The following is a 12,161-nucleotide window of genomic DNA, read 5'->3' as shown; positions in this document are numbered from 1 at the left end:
TTTTATTGAATAAGAGATATGAGAAATCATCTGAGTCATTTCAAAAATTAAAAAGAAATATTCAGTATATACATAAAACTTTATTGCTGAATGATTCTATTCCCTGTATTTAGAAATTTAATAAGCCTGATTGGTTTCAACAAAAAAGGTTTTGCATTAATTGAAGTTTATTCACTCCCGTTTTAAATTAAGGAATTACTGTCAAGGAGCTGACAGAAAATTAAAAAAATCTGCAATACAGAATGGTACAATGAGTCTGCAATAGTATGAATTATATGACAATCAAAATTTGAAATTTCAAGATGTTTTGCTGAAGAAAACATTTAATTAAAAATTTTATATTGGCTAGTAACCTCGACGTAACACATGTGCTGATCACCAAAAGCAATAAATAACGTAAAAGTAATAAGTAAAAAAGATCAATGCAACTGTATTTGCAAAGCTTTTAAATTCAGATTTTTCTTTTTAATGATTCGTTTACCCCACGGTTTGTCGTTATCCGATTGCAAAATAGTAAGAGCTTTGATTCTAACCCGAAAAACTTAAAACTGAGATTTTTCAAAAATTGTAATTTATTTTAAAACAGTACTTAATATTCTGTAGGAACTTGATTTGCAGGTATTCAAAAAATTCCAGTTGCAAATGGTTAATTATGAGTCTAAATAATCTGTATCATTTGAGTCATTTTTCCAGGCCAAATTTGTATCATGAATATTACAAAGAAATATTTTGACAATTATTTTTATTTGTTACAGTCATAAGGCGCAAGGTTATTTCAGCATTACTGAATAACTGGCCAATTAAATATTGTATAGTATATTTAATTGTAAAATTTTAATCATGCAGATAAATACTGAAAATCGATATATTTGAAAGTGAAATATTGCATAAAATTCCCTAATTATACAATTTTTTTTTTTTTTTGAATACTGAAGAAACAAAGTTATAACGTAGTGTTACTTATCACAATTAATGTTTTAAACACGCATTTTAAAATATTAAAATAAATTGGCAATGCGCTGAAAGGGTTTTTTTTTTTTAAATTAAATCACTTGCAGGTAATGTCGAGAAATAATTTCACAGTACTACGGAATAAAATAATTTGCGAAACATATTGCAATGAAAAAAAATATTAGACGAGGACTTTCATTTTATAAAAACCAGACTAGTATCAAAATAAACATGATAATAACTTATTCCTAATATAAATTTTATGCATTGTTTTATAAAATAATCGAAAAACCTCTAAAAAAACCAATCACATTTTCGCATTTTCAGCCGATGTTATTGTCAATCTCTTCCTAAGCACTGAAAGAAAAATGCTCTTAGAAATCGAAAGACTACGATAAGAAACACCTGCTACTCACAGCATGAAATTTGCTAATCACTTCCCACCTGCAGCGCTGAACTGACCGCAAAAGGGGAAAGCAATGCTTTTGACCAAACCGCGACATTTTTAAGGTTGAACCTGTTATTCCGGCGTGCCGCTTTCGGTAAGGATAGCAATCTGAAAGCCGCCGACAGGAGGGTTAAAGTTCAGACGAAATCCATACTGAAAAAATTCAGTATGAATTTTAAATTGCTGAATTTTAAAAAAATTGGCATTTCAAAAGCAAAACAGGCATATTAATTTCTCATTAAAATTACAGATCTGCATCACATTTTGAAAATAATCAATCAAAGTATTGGCCATACATCGATTTTTATGTTTGCATTGATATAATTTGATAATTCAAGACTGTAGTCCTTAGAAGTATAGAATTTAGTATGAGATTTTATCGCCAATACTCTAGATCTGTCTCACTTTTTTGGTTCAATCGGTGGAAAAGATGACAGTCGAAATCAGTATTGAGGTTTCTTCACAGCAATATAAAGCGCAAAACGTGCCATATTGTGTTAATATACTAGAAAGAGGCAACATTGCTTACATATAATTAATTATTCAATATGTCACATTTGTTTTGAGTTGAATATAACTTATAGAATATTGTTATAAATATATATTACTGTTATATTGCTTTCCTGAGCAGTTATTCTCCAAGTAAGAAAGACAGATTTGCAAATATTTTTAAAGGATGGATACTAAGTCAATAACATCTGACCTCAGCGATAAATTTAATATTAGACAACTTGACGACGAATTTGAATACAAAAGAGACTAAAAAGAAATTTTGCGATATCATTATTAGGAGCCGAGATCTGCAGATCATTCTAGAAAATTCTACAAATGTAAAACTATAAAAAAGTAAAGCAGTTACATTAGGAGACAATTCTTTCTTTAGAGTGTTGATAAGGGAGAGATCTCTATTGCACTCTAACTATTTTTGCTGTTATCGCCTGTGTTTCTCATTTCTGAAAATGCTGTTGTTTGAGTATGTCTCGATTGCTCTTTTCATATACGTGTTTTGCCTTGTCTCGCTCCCGAGTGCACTTTATATATGAGAATGAGAAGCTTCCAGCGTGGTGGTTGATTCTCACTACCTGGGAGGGTACAGAAATGGTGGGAGTTCGCTGCCTACTACGATGACAGGACTTGCTTCCCAAGGGAACTTTGGCCGGTGATGGTTCTTATGACTCAAACTTTGCTCCCATCAATGCAACTATTGCAGTTCGGTCATTCGAATTGAATCCGTAGCCTTAGTTAGGTGGGTAGGAGGAGACAAGTTGTGGTTACATGTGCCCTTGTATTTTCTAGTGGAAAAAAAATTCATTATCCGTTATTAAGCTTACTGGATATCTTAAACCTATTATATCTAAAAATTTGATTATAATATTAGTGTTAAGCCCTCAAATAAAATTTAATTTTTCTGGCTCGTTGTGTTTATAAATTATAGTGTTCACATTTAAAGAAAAAAATAAACTTCTAGTTGACGGATTTAATTGAAAACTATACATAAATCTACAATTTTGTCTTGCAGAATGTATACAAGAATCTATACCTCTACCTTAGCGCTTTCTAAACTTTTATTTTATTCCGTATCGCTTGATGAGCCTTTTCTACTTTTGAGGATCTCGTACTAGTATATTTTTCAGCCATTCCTTTCATCAAAGAAATTTTTATTTATGCAAATGCAAAACAATTTTAATACAATCCTTGAACTCGTTTCATGAGACGACTTAGATTAAGAATAAGTTACTAGATACAAATAAAAATATATCATCTCATCCCTGGAGCTACATCAAGCTTACAAGTTAATTTATGTTTTGAGATATGCATTAAATGAAAGTATTCTTTGTTCCATCCATAAATTTAGACAAAATTTCTTACTAGCTCTTACTTTTATTTTCATTTGCCAAGGAAGACAAATTTTTATAACATGTTACTTTCTCGTGTGCTAAATATACAAAAAGAAAGAATTATAATTCTCAAAAAATTCAAATTTGAGATTTTGAAAGGAATCTCCGTGTTTCAGATCTCCACAAACTGAATAACACTTTTTTTGTATTATATCTATTTGTCTGGGAAAAAAAAATTTAAAAACTCATTGAGTTAGAAGAATGGAGTTTGGTATATGGTGTTTATATCAAATTTTTAGATTTATACCGCAGTTTTTTCGAAATTCACTTAAGAGAAATCTATCTAGATGTCCGAGTATAAATGAATAAGATAACTACAAAACGCAAAGAGCTTTATAGATAAAATTTGATACATATGCTTCGTATAGATTGTGTAGAATTGTATCGAATTTAGATCAAATCCGTCAAGAAGTTTACAGGCTATTAGTGTGTATTTTTGAAGGCATGCAAACTCTATAACTACACTACAAATAACTACAAATAATTTTAAAAAGTGAGTCATTTAAAAAGGTAACGTCTTAAATAATGAAATTTAGTATATAATTTTGTAATCACATAGAACAGATTTTCCTTAATATACTACATTATCTACTACTATTATCCTGCGTTAAATAAGAAATCTAAGTCCTCTTGGCGTCCACGTCCTTTACCCAAAGTCCACAATTTTATGTAGAATAACACCTTTATTAAAGAATGAGCGAAACCCCCCCCCTCCGTTGCTTTTACTTTTAAATTCTCTTGTTGCATATTTTTCACCATTCATTGAAAACAATACGTTCGTTATTTTCAAAGACCCGCGCGCCACATACTGGGAACAGCTGCTTCAACTTGTGGAGCTATCGTATTCACAAGCAGATCGACAGCATAATACAAATTTAAAGATTACGCAATGTATAACATTTGTTCAATCTTTCAATTAATGGTCATCATGAACACTGTCGGAAGTAATTCTAATAAGGAAATCAATGCTTTTACATTCTGAGAGGTCAGAAGTGTGACAAATAATTAAACTCTCAAAAGGGGTATTTTTGAAATATTGATAGCTATATTTTCTCTTTATATCTGTAAATATAATACAAGGACCGCATGACAAATATCGTTTCAAACTCGTTTCCTTTAGAGTAAAACACTCTCATACAAGCATAATTCTAAAAAGAAAGCAATGTTTTTTCATTCTACGAAGTTTAAAATATAACCAACCATCAAAATCTCTAGATCGAATTTTTTTTATGCTAATGTGTAATTCACTAGTTTATATTATTATCATTTCTATCCATTACATGACTATAAGGTTGAAAGTATTAGGGTGGTATGACATACGCCTAGCTCATTCTTTTTATAAGTTATAATATGTGGAAGCAGACGTAATTTTAAACAGTAAATAATATTTTTGAACTCTGAAGTCTCACGCGTGACGAATCATCCAGAGAGATTCACAGACAATGTACTTATAAGTAGAAAATATTTTTTTCTAGATTCTGGAAGGCTATGCGTGGCGAAAAATCCAGAGAAACTCAATTAAAAAGTAATTTTAAAGAGAAAATAATTTTTGGGTCTTTAGAAGACTAAGCGTGACGAATCATTCAAAGAAGGTCCCTCGCAGATGTAATTTGAAAGAGAAAATAATTTTATGGCCTCTGGAAGACTAAGCATGACGAATCCTCAGAGAAAAATTCACAGACAAGAGTAATTCTAAAGAGAAAATAGATTTTTTGTTGTTGTTTTTTTGAATTCTGGATGAATTATTCAGAGAAATTCACACACAGACTTAATTCTCAAGAGAAAATAATTTTTTGATCTCTGGAAGACTAAGCGTGACGAGTTATCCGAAAAAATTCACAAACAGGAGTATTTTAAAGAAAAAATAGTTTTGGGGACTTTGGATGAATTATTCAGAGAAATTCACACACAGACTTAATTCTCAAGAGAGAATATTTTTTTTGATCTCTGAAAGACTAAGCGTGACGAATCATCCGAAGAAATTCACAAACAGGAATATTTTAAAGAAAAAATAGTTTTGGGGACTTTGGATGAATTATTCAGAGAAATTCACACACAGACTTAATTCTCAAGAGAAAATAATTTTTTGATCTCTGGAAGACTAAGCGTGACGAGTTATCCGGAAAAATTCACAAACAGGAGTATTTTAAAGAAAAAGTAGTTTTGGGGACTTTGGATGAATTATTCAGAGAAATTCACACACAGACTTAATTCTCAAGTGAGAATTTTTTTTTTTTTTTTTTTTTTTTTTTTGATCTCTGGAAGACTAAGCGTGACGAATCATCCGAAGAAATTCACAAACAGGAGTATTTTAAAGAAAAAATAGCTTTGGGGACTTTGGATGAATTATTCAGAGAAATTCACACACAGACTTAATTCTCAAGAGAGAATTTTTTCTTTTTTTTTTTTGATCTCTGGAAGACTAAGCGTGACGAATCATCCGAAGAAATTCACAAACAGGAATATTTTAAAGAAAAAATAGCTTTGGGGACTTTGGATGAATTATTCAGAGAAATTCACACACAGACTTAATTCTCAAGAGAAAATAATTTTTTGATCTCTGGAAGACTAAGCGTGACGAATCATCCGAAGAAATTCACAAACAGGAGTATTTTAAAGAAAAAATAGTTTTGGGGACTTTGGATGAATTATTCAGAGAAATTCACACACAGACTTAATTCTCAAGAGAGAATATTTTTTTTGATCTCTGAAAGACTAAGCGTGACGAATCACCCGAAGAAATTCACAAACAGGAATATTTTAAAGAAAAAATAGTTTTGGGGACTTTGGATGAATTATTCAGAGAAATTCACACACAGACTTAATTCTCAAGAGAGAATATTTTTTTTGATCTCTGAAAGACTAAGCGTGACGAATCATCCGAAGAAATTCACAAACAGGAATATTTTAAAGAAAAAATAGTTTTGGGGACTTTGGATGAATTATTCAGAGAAATTCACACACAGACTTAATTCTCAAGAGAGAACATTTTTTTTTATCTCTGAAAGACTAAGCGTGACGAATCATCCGAAGAAATTCACAAACAGGAATATTTTAAAGAAAAAATAGTTCGGGGGACTTTGGATGAATTATTCAGAGAAATTCACACACAGACTTAATTCTGAAGAGAAAATAATTTTTTGGCCTCTGGAAGACTAAGCATGACGAATCATCAGAGAAAAATTCACAGACAGGAGTAATTCTAAAGAGAAAATAGATTTTTTGTTGTGGTTTTTTTGAACTCTGGATGAATTATTCAGAGAAATTCACACACAGACTTAATTCTGAAGAGAAAATAATTTTTTGATCTCTGGAAGACTAAGCGTGACGAGTTATCCGAAGAAATTCACAAACAGGAATATTTTAAAGAAAAAATAGTTTTGGGGACTTTGGATGAATTATTCAGAGAAATTCACACAAAGAAGTAATTCTGAAGAGAAAATATTGTTTTTTGGTCTCTGGATAATCTAAAAAATTGTCGAATCATCAAAATCATTAAGATAAAAATAATTATTCCTTGTGTTCATCATATACAAGAAAATACAAAATTATTTGTTGCGTTAATGCATTCTTAAAATGGAGATAAAAATATTAGGTATTTAATATTAATTGCCTAAAATACAAATTTAAATCAAATAGGGGAATATTATTTTTTTCTAAGAGAGGTGATTAAACTAGATAGGGAAATATTGTTATCTGGAAATCAGATCTGGAAAAAGGTTTAACTGTTGAAATATCTCTACAAAAATTTGTCTCTGGAACGAGCGGTCACTATTATAAATAGGACAAGAAATTTCACAACATTTTCTTTTTTAGTAGAAAACCTATATTATATTTATGATAGTTATATATATATATATATATATATATGATACTTTTATAATCTGCCAAGCCATGTCCCAAACTGGAATGATTACTTATCTCATTAGAAGCTCCCATTTAAACTTTCTCAGTTTAGACGAAAAACTAGTTGAAAGCACTTTTAGACAGAAACAATTAATTCTTCAAGACAAAGACTTTACGTCTGACTTTGAGAAAGACAATGACTCTAGAATAAAGAAGACTTGAAGTTTAAAGATTACATTCATTTAAAACTTTAATGAATGTGCAACGCCATAAGATTTTTAGCTTGCGGTTTTGAGAAGAAAATTAAATAAAAAAGAAATTTTGATTTTTTTTTCCTTATTCTTCCATTGTTTGTATGACTCTTTTAATTGTAAAACACAGAGTTTTCAGTTATCTTAACAAATTTAACGGCCAAATTTAGAGAATATTTAAAGTAGTACCTATTTAAATCAAAGGTTTTTAATTCGAATGCTTCGATAATTGAAATTTTTTCTCAAATTCCATGTATCTCCATTATCATAATTTCAATTTATTTCTTAATAATGAGGAAGCAAATCTAAAATAAAATTAACTTTTCCTACTTCTGAATTGCTTAAAATAGTAACTTTGTACAAAGCCTGTCTGGTCTATTTTAAGTGATATCTGCAGGCTAACGTTAATTTTGCAGTATGATTGTAGAATTGTTTTATTTAATTTGTTGGGTCTTATTTATTTATTAAAATAACTTATTTTTTTCATATAGTTATATTTTCAAAAATAGCAAAAATAAATTTTTAAAATTATAATTTGTATAATTATTATTATAATTTTTAAAATTTGTAATTATAATATTATAATATTTATAATTTATTGTGGCTTATTTTATAATTATTTAACCTTACTATACTGTACTTTCATTATGCACTGAAAAGCAGAGTTGTGTTCAACTCACGAGCTTTTGATAAAAGAATCGACTGACTTTAATTTCGGGTGCCTAACTCAAATTCAAAATAAGATTTTTTTTTTTTTTTTTTTTTGCTTTTGCTTTTTTTTTCTTTACATTAAAAGTCTATGTATACATTCTTTATTACGAAGTTGCAAAATTTGAAAGATGAATTTTTAATTTCACATACTTAATGCTATCTCTTGTGAGGAAGAATTAAATAAAGCAAAGGAAAAAAAACTAACTTTCAAGCGTAGATATTGATAAGTAATTTTTTAGTATTTATGATTCAGGTTGCGGCAAATATATGGATCCCTCACCTTCTCCCCCCCCCCCGTGCATGAAAGTGCTCGTAGCCCGAGTGGTGTTTTTATAATTAATCACTTACCCTAAGTCTACATACCTAAATTATACGAAGCTAGAAATTGGCCAAATTTAAGAATTTTGATTTTATACAAACTGGAGCATAATTCATACATAAAACATGAGAAACAAAATTTAAATAACATTGTGTGTGTGTGTGTATGTGCGTGTGTGTAATAAAGCAAAATGGAGATATTAACAATTCATAATAAATTAATACACAATATAAAACTTCGCAATGCCTAACATGGATGAAACATTATACGTTTATATATTAATTTTGTTTCAAATTTTAGAATAAAAAAAGATTTATATCCCAAATTTTAAAAACGTACCATTATGAAATCATATATATTTAAAAGATACTATTACGGTAGAAAAAAGATAAATTAAAAGATATTATTTAGATTATTTAAAAGAATTAAGAGTTTTAAAGAAATCATGATCATAAGAAAAGAATACATTTGTTTCACTTCATAATGTCAATTATGTCTAAAAGAGCTTAATAATATATAAGAAATAAATATAATATATATAGCCGCCATTGATTTTAGTGATGTACCACTAACAATCAGATACAGGCAGATGAAATGTTGAGGCTCACAAGATATTATTCCTCGTAGAGCTGTATTAAATAATAGATCGGACATGCTATTATAGCTAGAAATATATGTTAGTCAAACAAAGCAAAAAAATTATTTATATGATATGTATGTAAGAAAAAACTATCAATCCAAGAAAAAATCATGTTAAAAATTTAAAATAAACTATATGTGACTTTCTGCTATAAAACTTTTTACCAAATCTTCGCCCTGTGTTCTCACTGTAGAGTAGGCCGTAAATGGAAATCAGTGTAGGAGGAAAGAATTTAGTGGGAAATGCCGAAAACCTATGTTGAAATTGGAAGTTTTGGCCCCAAGGCATAAATAAACAAGAATTGCGGGTTTTTTTTTTTTTTGTTTCCTAACATACATAACGGATTTAGGCGGATAAAAATTGCACATTTTGTTCCCTCTGAAGATTACGTTTCTAAAGATTTGTATGCACAGTTTTTGCAATTTCCGTTAACAAAAAAAAAAAAAAAAAAAAAAAAAAATGTAATTTTTGAAGGAAAAAAAAATTTTGAAATTACCATATCGGAAAAACTGAAATTAAATCAATTACCATATTGAAAAACTGAAATTAAATCAATTACCATATTGAAAAATTGAGATTAAATCAATTACCATATTAGAAAATTAAAATTAAATCAATTACCATATTGAAAAATTTGAAATTAAATCAATCACCATATTGAAATTATTATATCGAATTTTCTAATTACCATATTGAAATTAAAAACATGTTTATTTGTTAGTTTTTTTTAAATCAAAAGGGGATAAAAAGGATTTATTTATATATTATTCTAGACAGTAAACCCTTATTAAACTGTCCACTTTCAATATTTAAATTTTATTCAATGCAGCAAAATGGATGAATTGATTGGATATTTGAAAAAAGTTCTTAGGGAATGATATAAACCTAGTTCTTATTTCTGAATATATTTCTAGGGCTATAAGAATGCCGAGGATCTTACAGGAGAACTATGGATGCTCACAGAAGATCCTAAGCATCTGAATGTGGAACGTCTACAAGCGGCTACAAAGCAGATTGAAGGAGTCATTGAATACGCAATACATGACAAAAAGGTATGAAAATAATTATTTATAATATTGACTTTTGAAATTAACTTTTGCTATTCAATGCTATATTTCTATTCAATTCTATATTTAATATTCAATTCTATATTTTATGTTTCTCTGTATTTCTGTCAGAGATAATTTCTATATAATTTTTTTTTGTAATGCCAAATTTGATAACAAAATAGATGATTATTTGTAATTACAGTGGGCATTAAGGATGAAAGCAGTCAGGAATAAAATTTGAAAGTATGATTGATTAAAATATATTTATGACAAAAAATACATTTACGACATGCCGTGTAGTTTTAAGTGTACGTCATGTTTTAATCGATTGTCCTGTTTTTAATAATCATCGGTTTCGGTTTTTTTAATGCAGTTTCTGTAGACATGCTTGAACTACTGGGTGAGAAACCTCACTCTAGTATTTTTAAATTTCTACAGACCATTGGTTTGTTGCATTTTATTTAAGTTTTGATCAATTTGGAATCTTTTTTCGAGTGTCATTAATTTATGTACTTTTACTTTTTTCATGAATGTTTTTTTAAATACCGTTTCAATGCATAACATTTAATGAATAACTTTTTTTAATATCTTTGAAATGCTTCTTACCATTTGATTGGCGCAGCATGACCAAGATATGGCTTTTGAGCCAGAAAATTTGAACAACCGACCAAGCAACGACATAAAAAATTCAAAAGTTTTGGATCAATTGATATTATAGGATAAGTCAACATCAGTTGATATTATGTTAACCTTTCATGTTAATATATTATTGTTATAGTTGACAGTATAATGAAATATCACTTGCAATCGTATTACTCTAATACAATCCCGAAATAGTTAACATACTTTTGATATTTTCACAATTACACAAAATACCGGAAATTTGACTTTTTTTTATCTAGCTCTTTACTATTTATGTCACCATAAATAAGTGCCTTCGTCTTTTTCTTCTTCTTCAAAACCCCCTTGATCTCTTGTTGGTACAGTTCTTACGCAGTAGCCCTTTTACATTTTCGTTTACGTAGAGGATGTATTATAATGTATTAGAGGAAATATAAAAATACGAATTTGAGATTTCGAAGAATTTCCACTTTCAAACCTCCATGAGTTCGGGAACCAAACTTTTGACATTATATTTATTTGTCTATCCATATGTTTGCCTGTACACCGCCCTGTACGCTGATAACTAAAAAAAAACAGTTTGAGCTAGAGATGGATGAAATTTGATGGATTTACAACCAAATTTGTAGATTTTCGTCATATTTTGCATGAAATTCATTCAGAGGAAATCTATTTGTCGGTTCTATAACAAGTGAACTCCCTAAATCCAAAACACAAAACGCTAGATAAATAAAATCTGGTGCACTAATTTAGTATCTAAAACGTAGACATCAAATTTAGACCTAAATCTGTTAAACGATTGTCTGTTATTCTATCTATACTTTCGCATGCATATACATATAGACGCAATAATTCATAAACGGAATGATTTCAATCAACGAAACTCAGTATGTTATCTTGTGACTAAAACTGAAGTTTCGTATCTAATTATGGTTCATTAGGGTTGGGAAAAAAATTTTCAAATACATATTCGTAAGATAGATTCAATAAGATTTAAGGCAAGTAATTACATTTCATAGTTACTGCTCACAAGAGATTTGAGATCTTATCCAAAGTCTATAATTTTATACGAGGAGGGGGGAGAGAACAGGACTTTTATTGAAGATTATACGAGAAAGTTTCGCGGAGACCATTCCCTGTTCGTCTCAGTAAAGATCACACATAATTTTTTACTTTCCAAAAATGTCTTTCCAATTTATTGTAAATTGATAGTTATACAGATAATAATAAGAGTGATGCAGATAATAGTTATACATTTTTAAATATAGCTATATTTAATAAAAGGCTATATAAGCATTCATTTTTTTTCTAGTCCAGTTCTTTAGCGGTAAAATTTCTTACAAAAAATAATGATTACTGTTACTCTATTTCGGAATTATTTTCTCTCTCAAAAATATAATTTATATTATGTTCACGTTTACTTATGG

At 29.1% G+C, this 12,161-nt stretch overlaps 1 protein-coding gene across 1 annotated transcript in view; it reads left to right on the top strand.

The window, feature by feature from the left end:
* LOC129987924 (uncharacterized) overlaps window positions 1-12,161 on the top strand; it is a 132,556-nt gene that overhangs the window by 84,425 nt on the left and 35,970 nt on the right. The window contains exon 7 of the mRNA XM_056095922.1: window positions 9,979-10,116. Within this exon, the coding sequence (XP_055951897.1) occupies window positions 9,979-10,116 (138 nt within the window). The remainder of the gene's footprint in view (window positions 1-9,978; window positions 10,117-12,161) is intronic.

The sequence above is a fragment of the Argiope bruennichi genome, chromosome 10 (assembly GCF_947563725.1).
Source record: "Argiope bruennichi chromosome 10, qqArgBrue1.1, whole genome shotgun sequence".
NCBI classification, from domain to species: Eukaryota; Metazoa; Arthropoda; class Arachnida; order Araneae; family Araneidae; genus Argiope; species Argiope bruennichi.
Note: the sequence above shows the minus strand (reverse complement) of the source record. Positions and strands in the feature narration are given on the sequence as shown.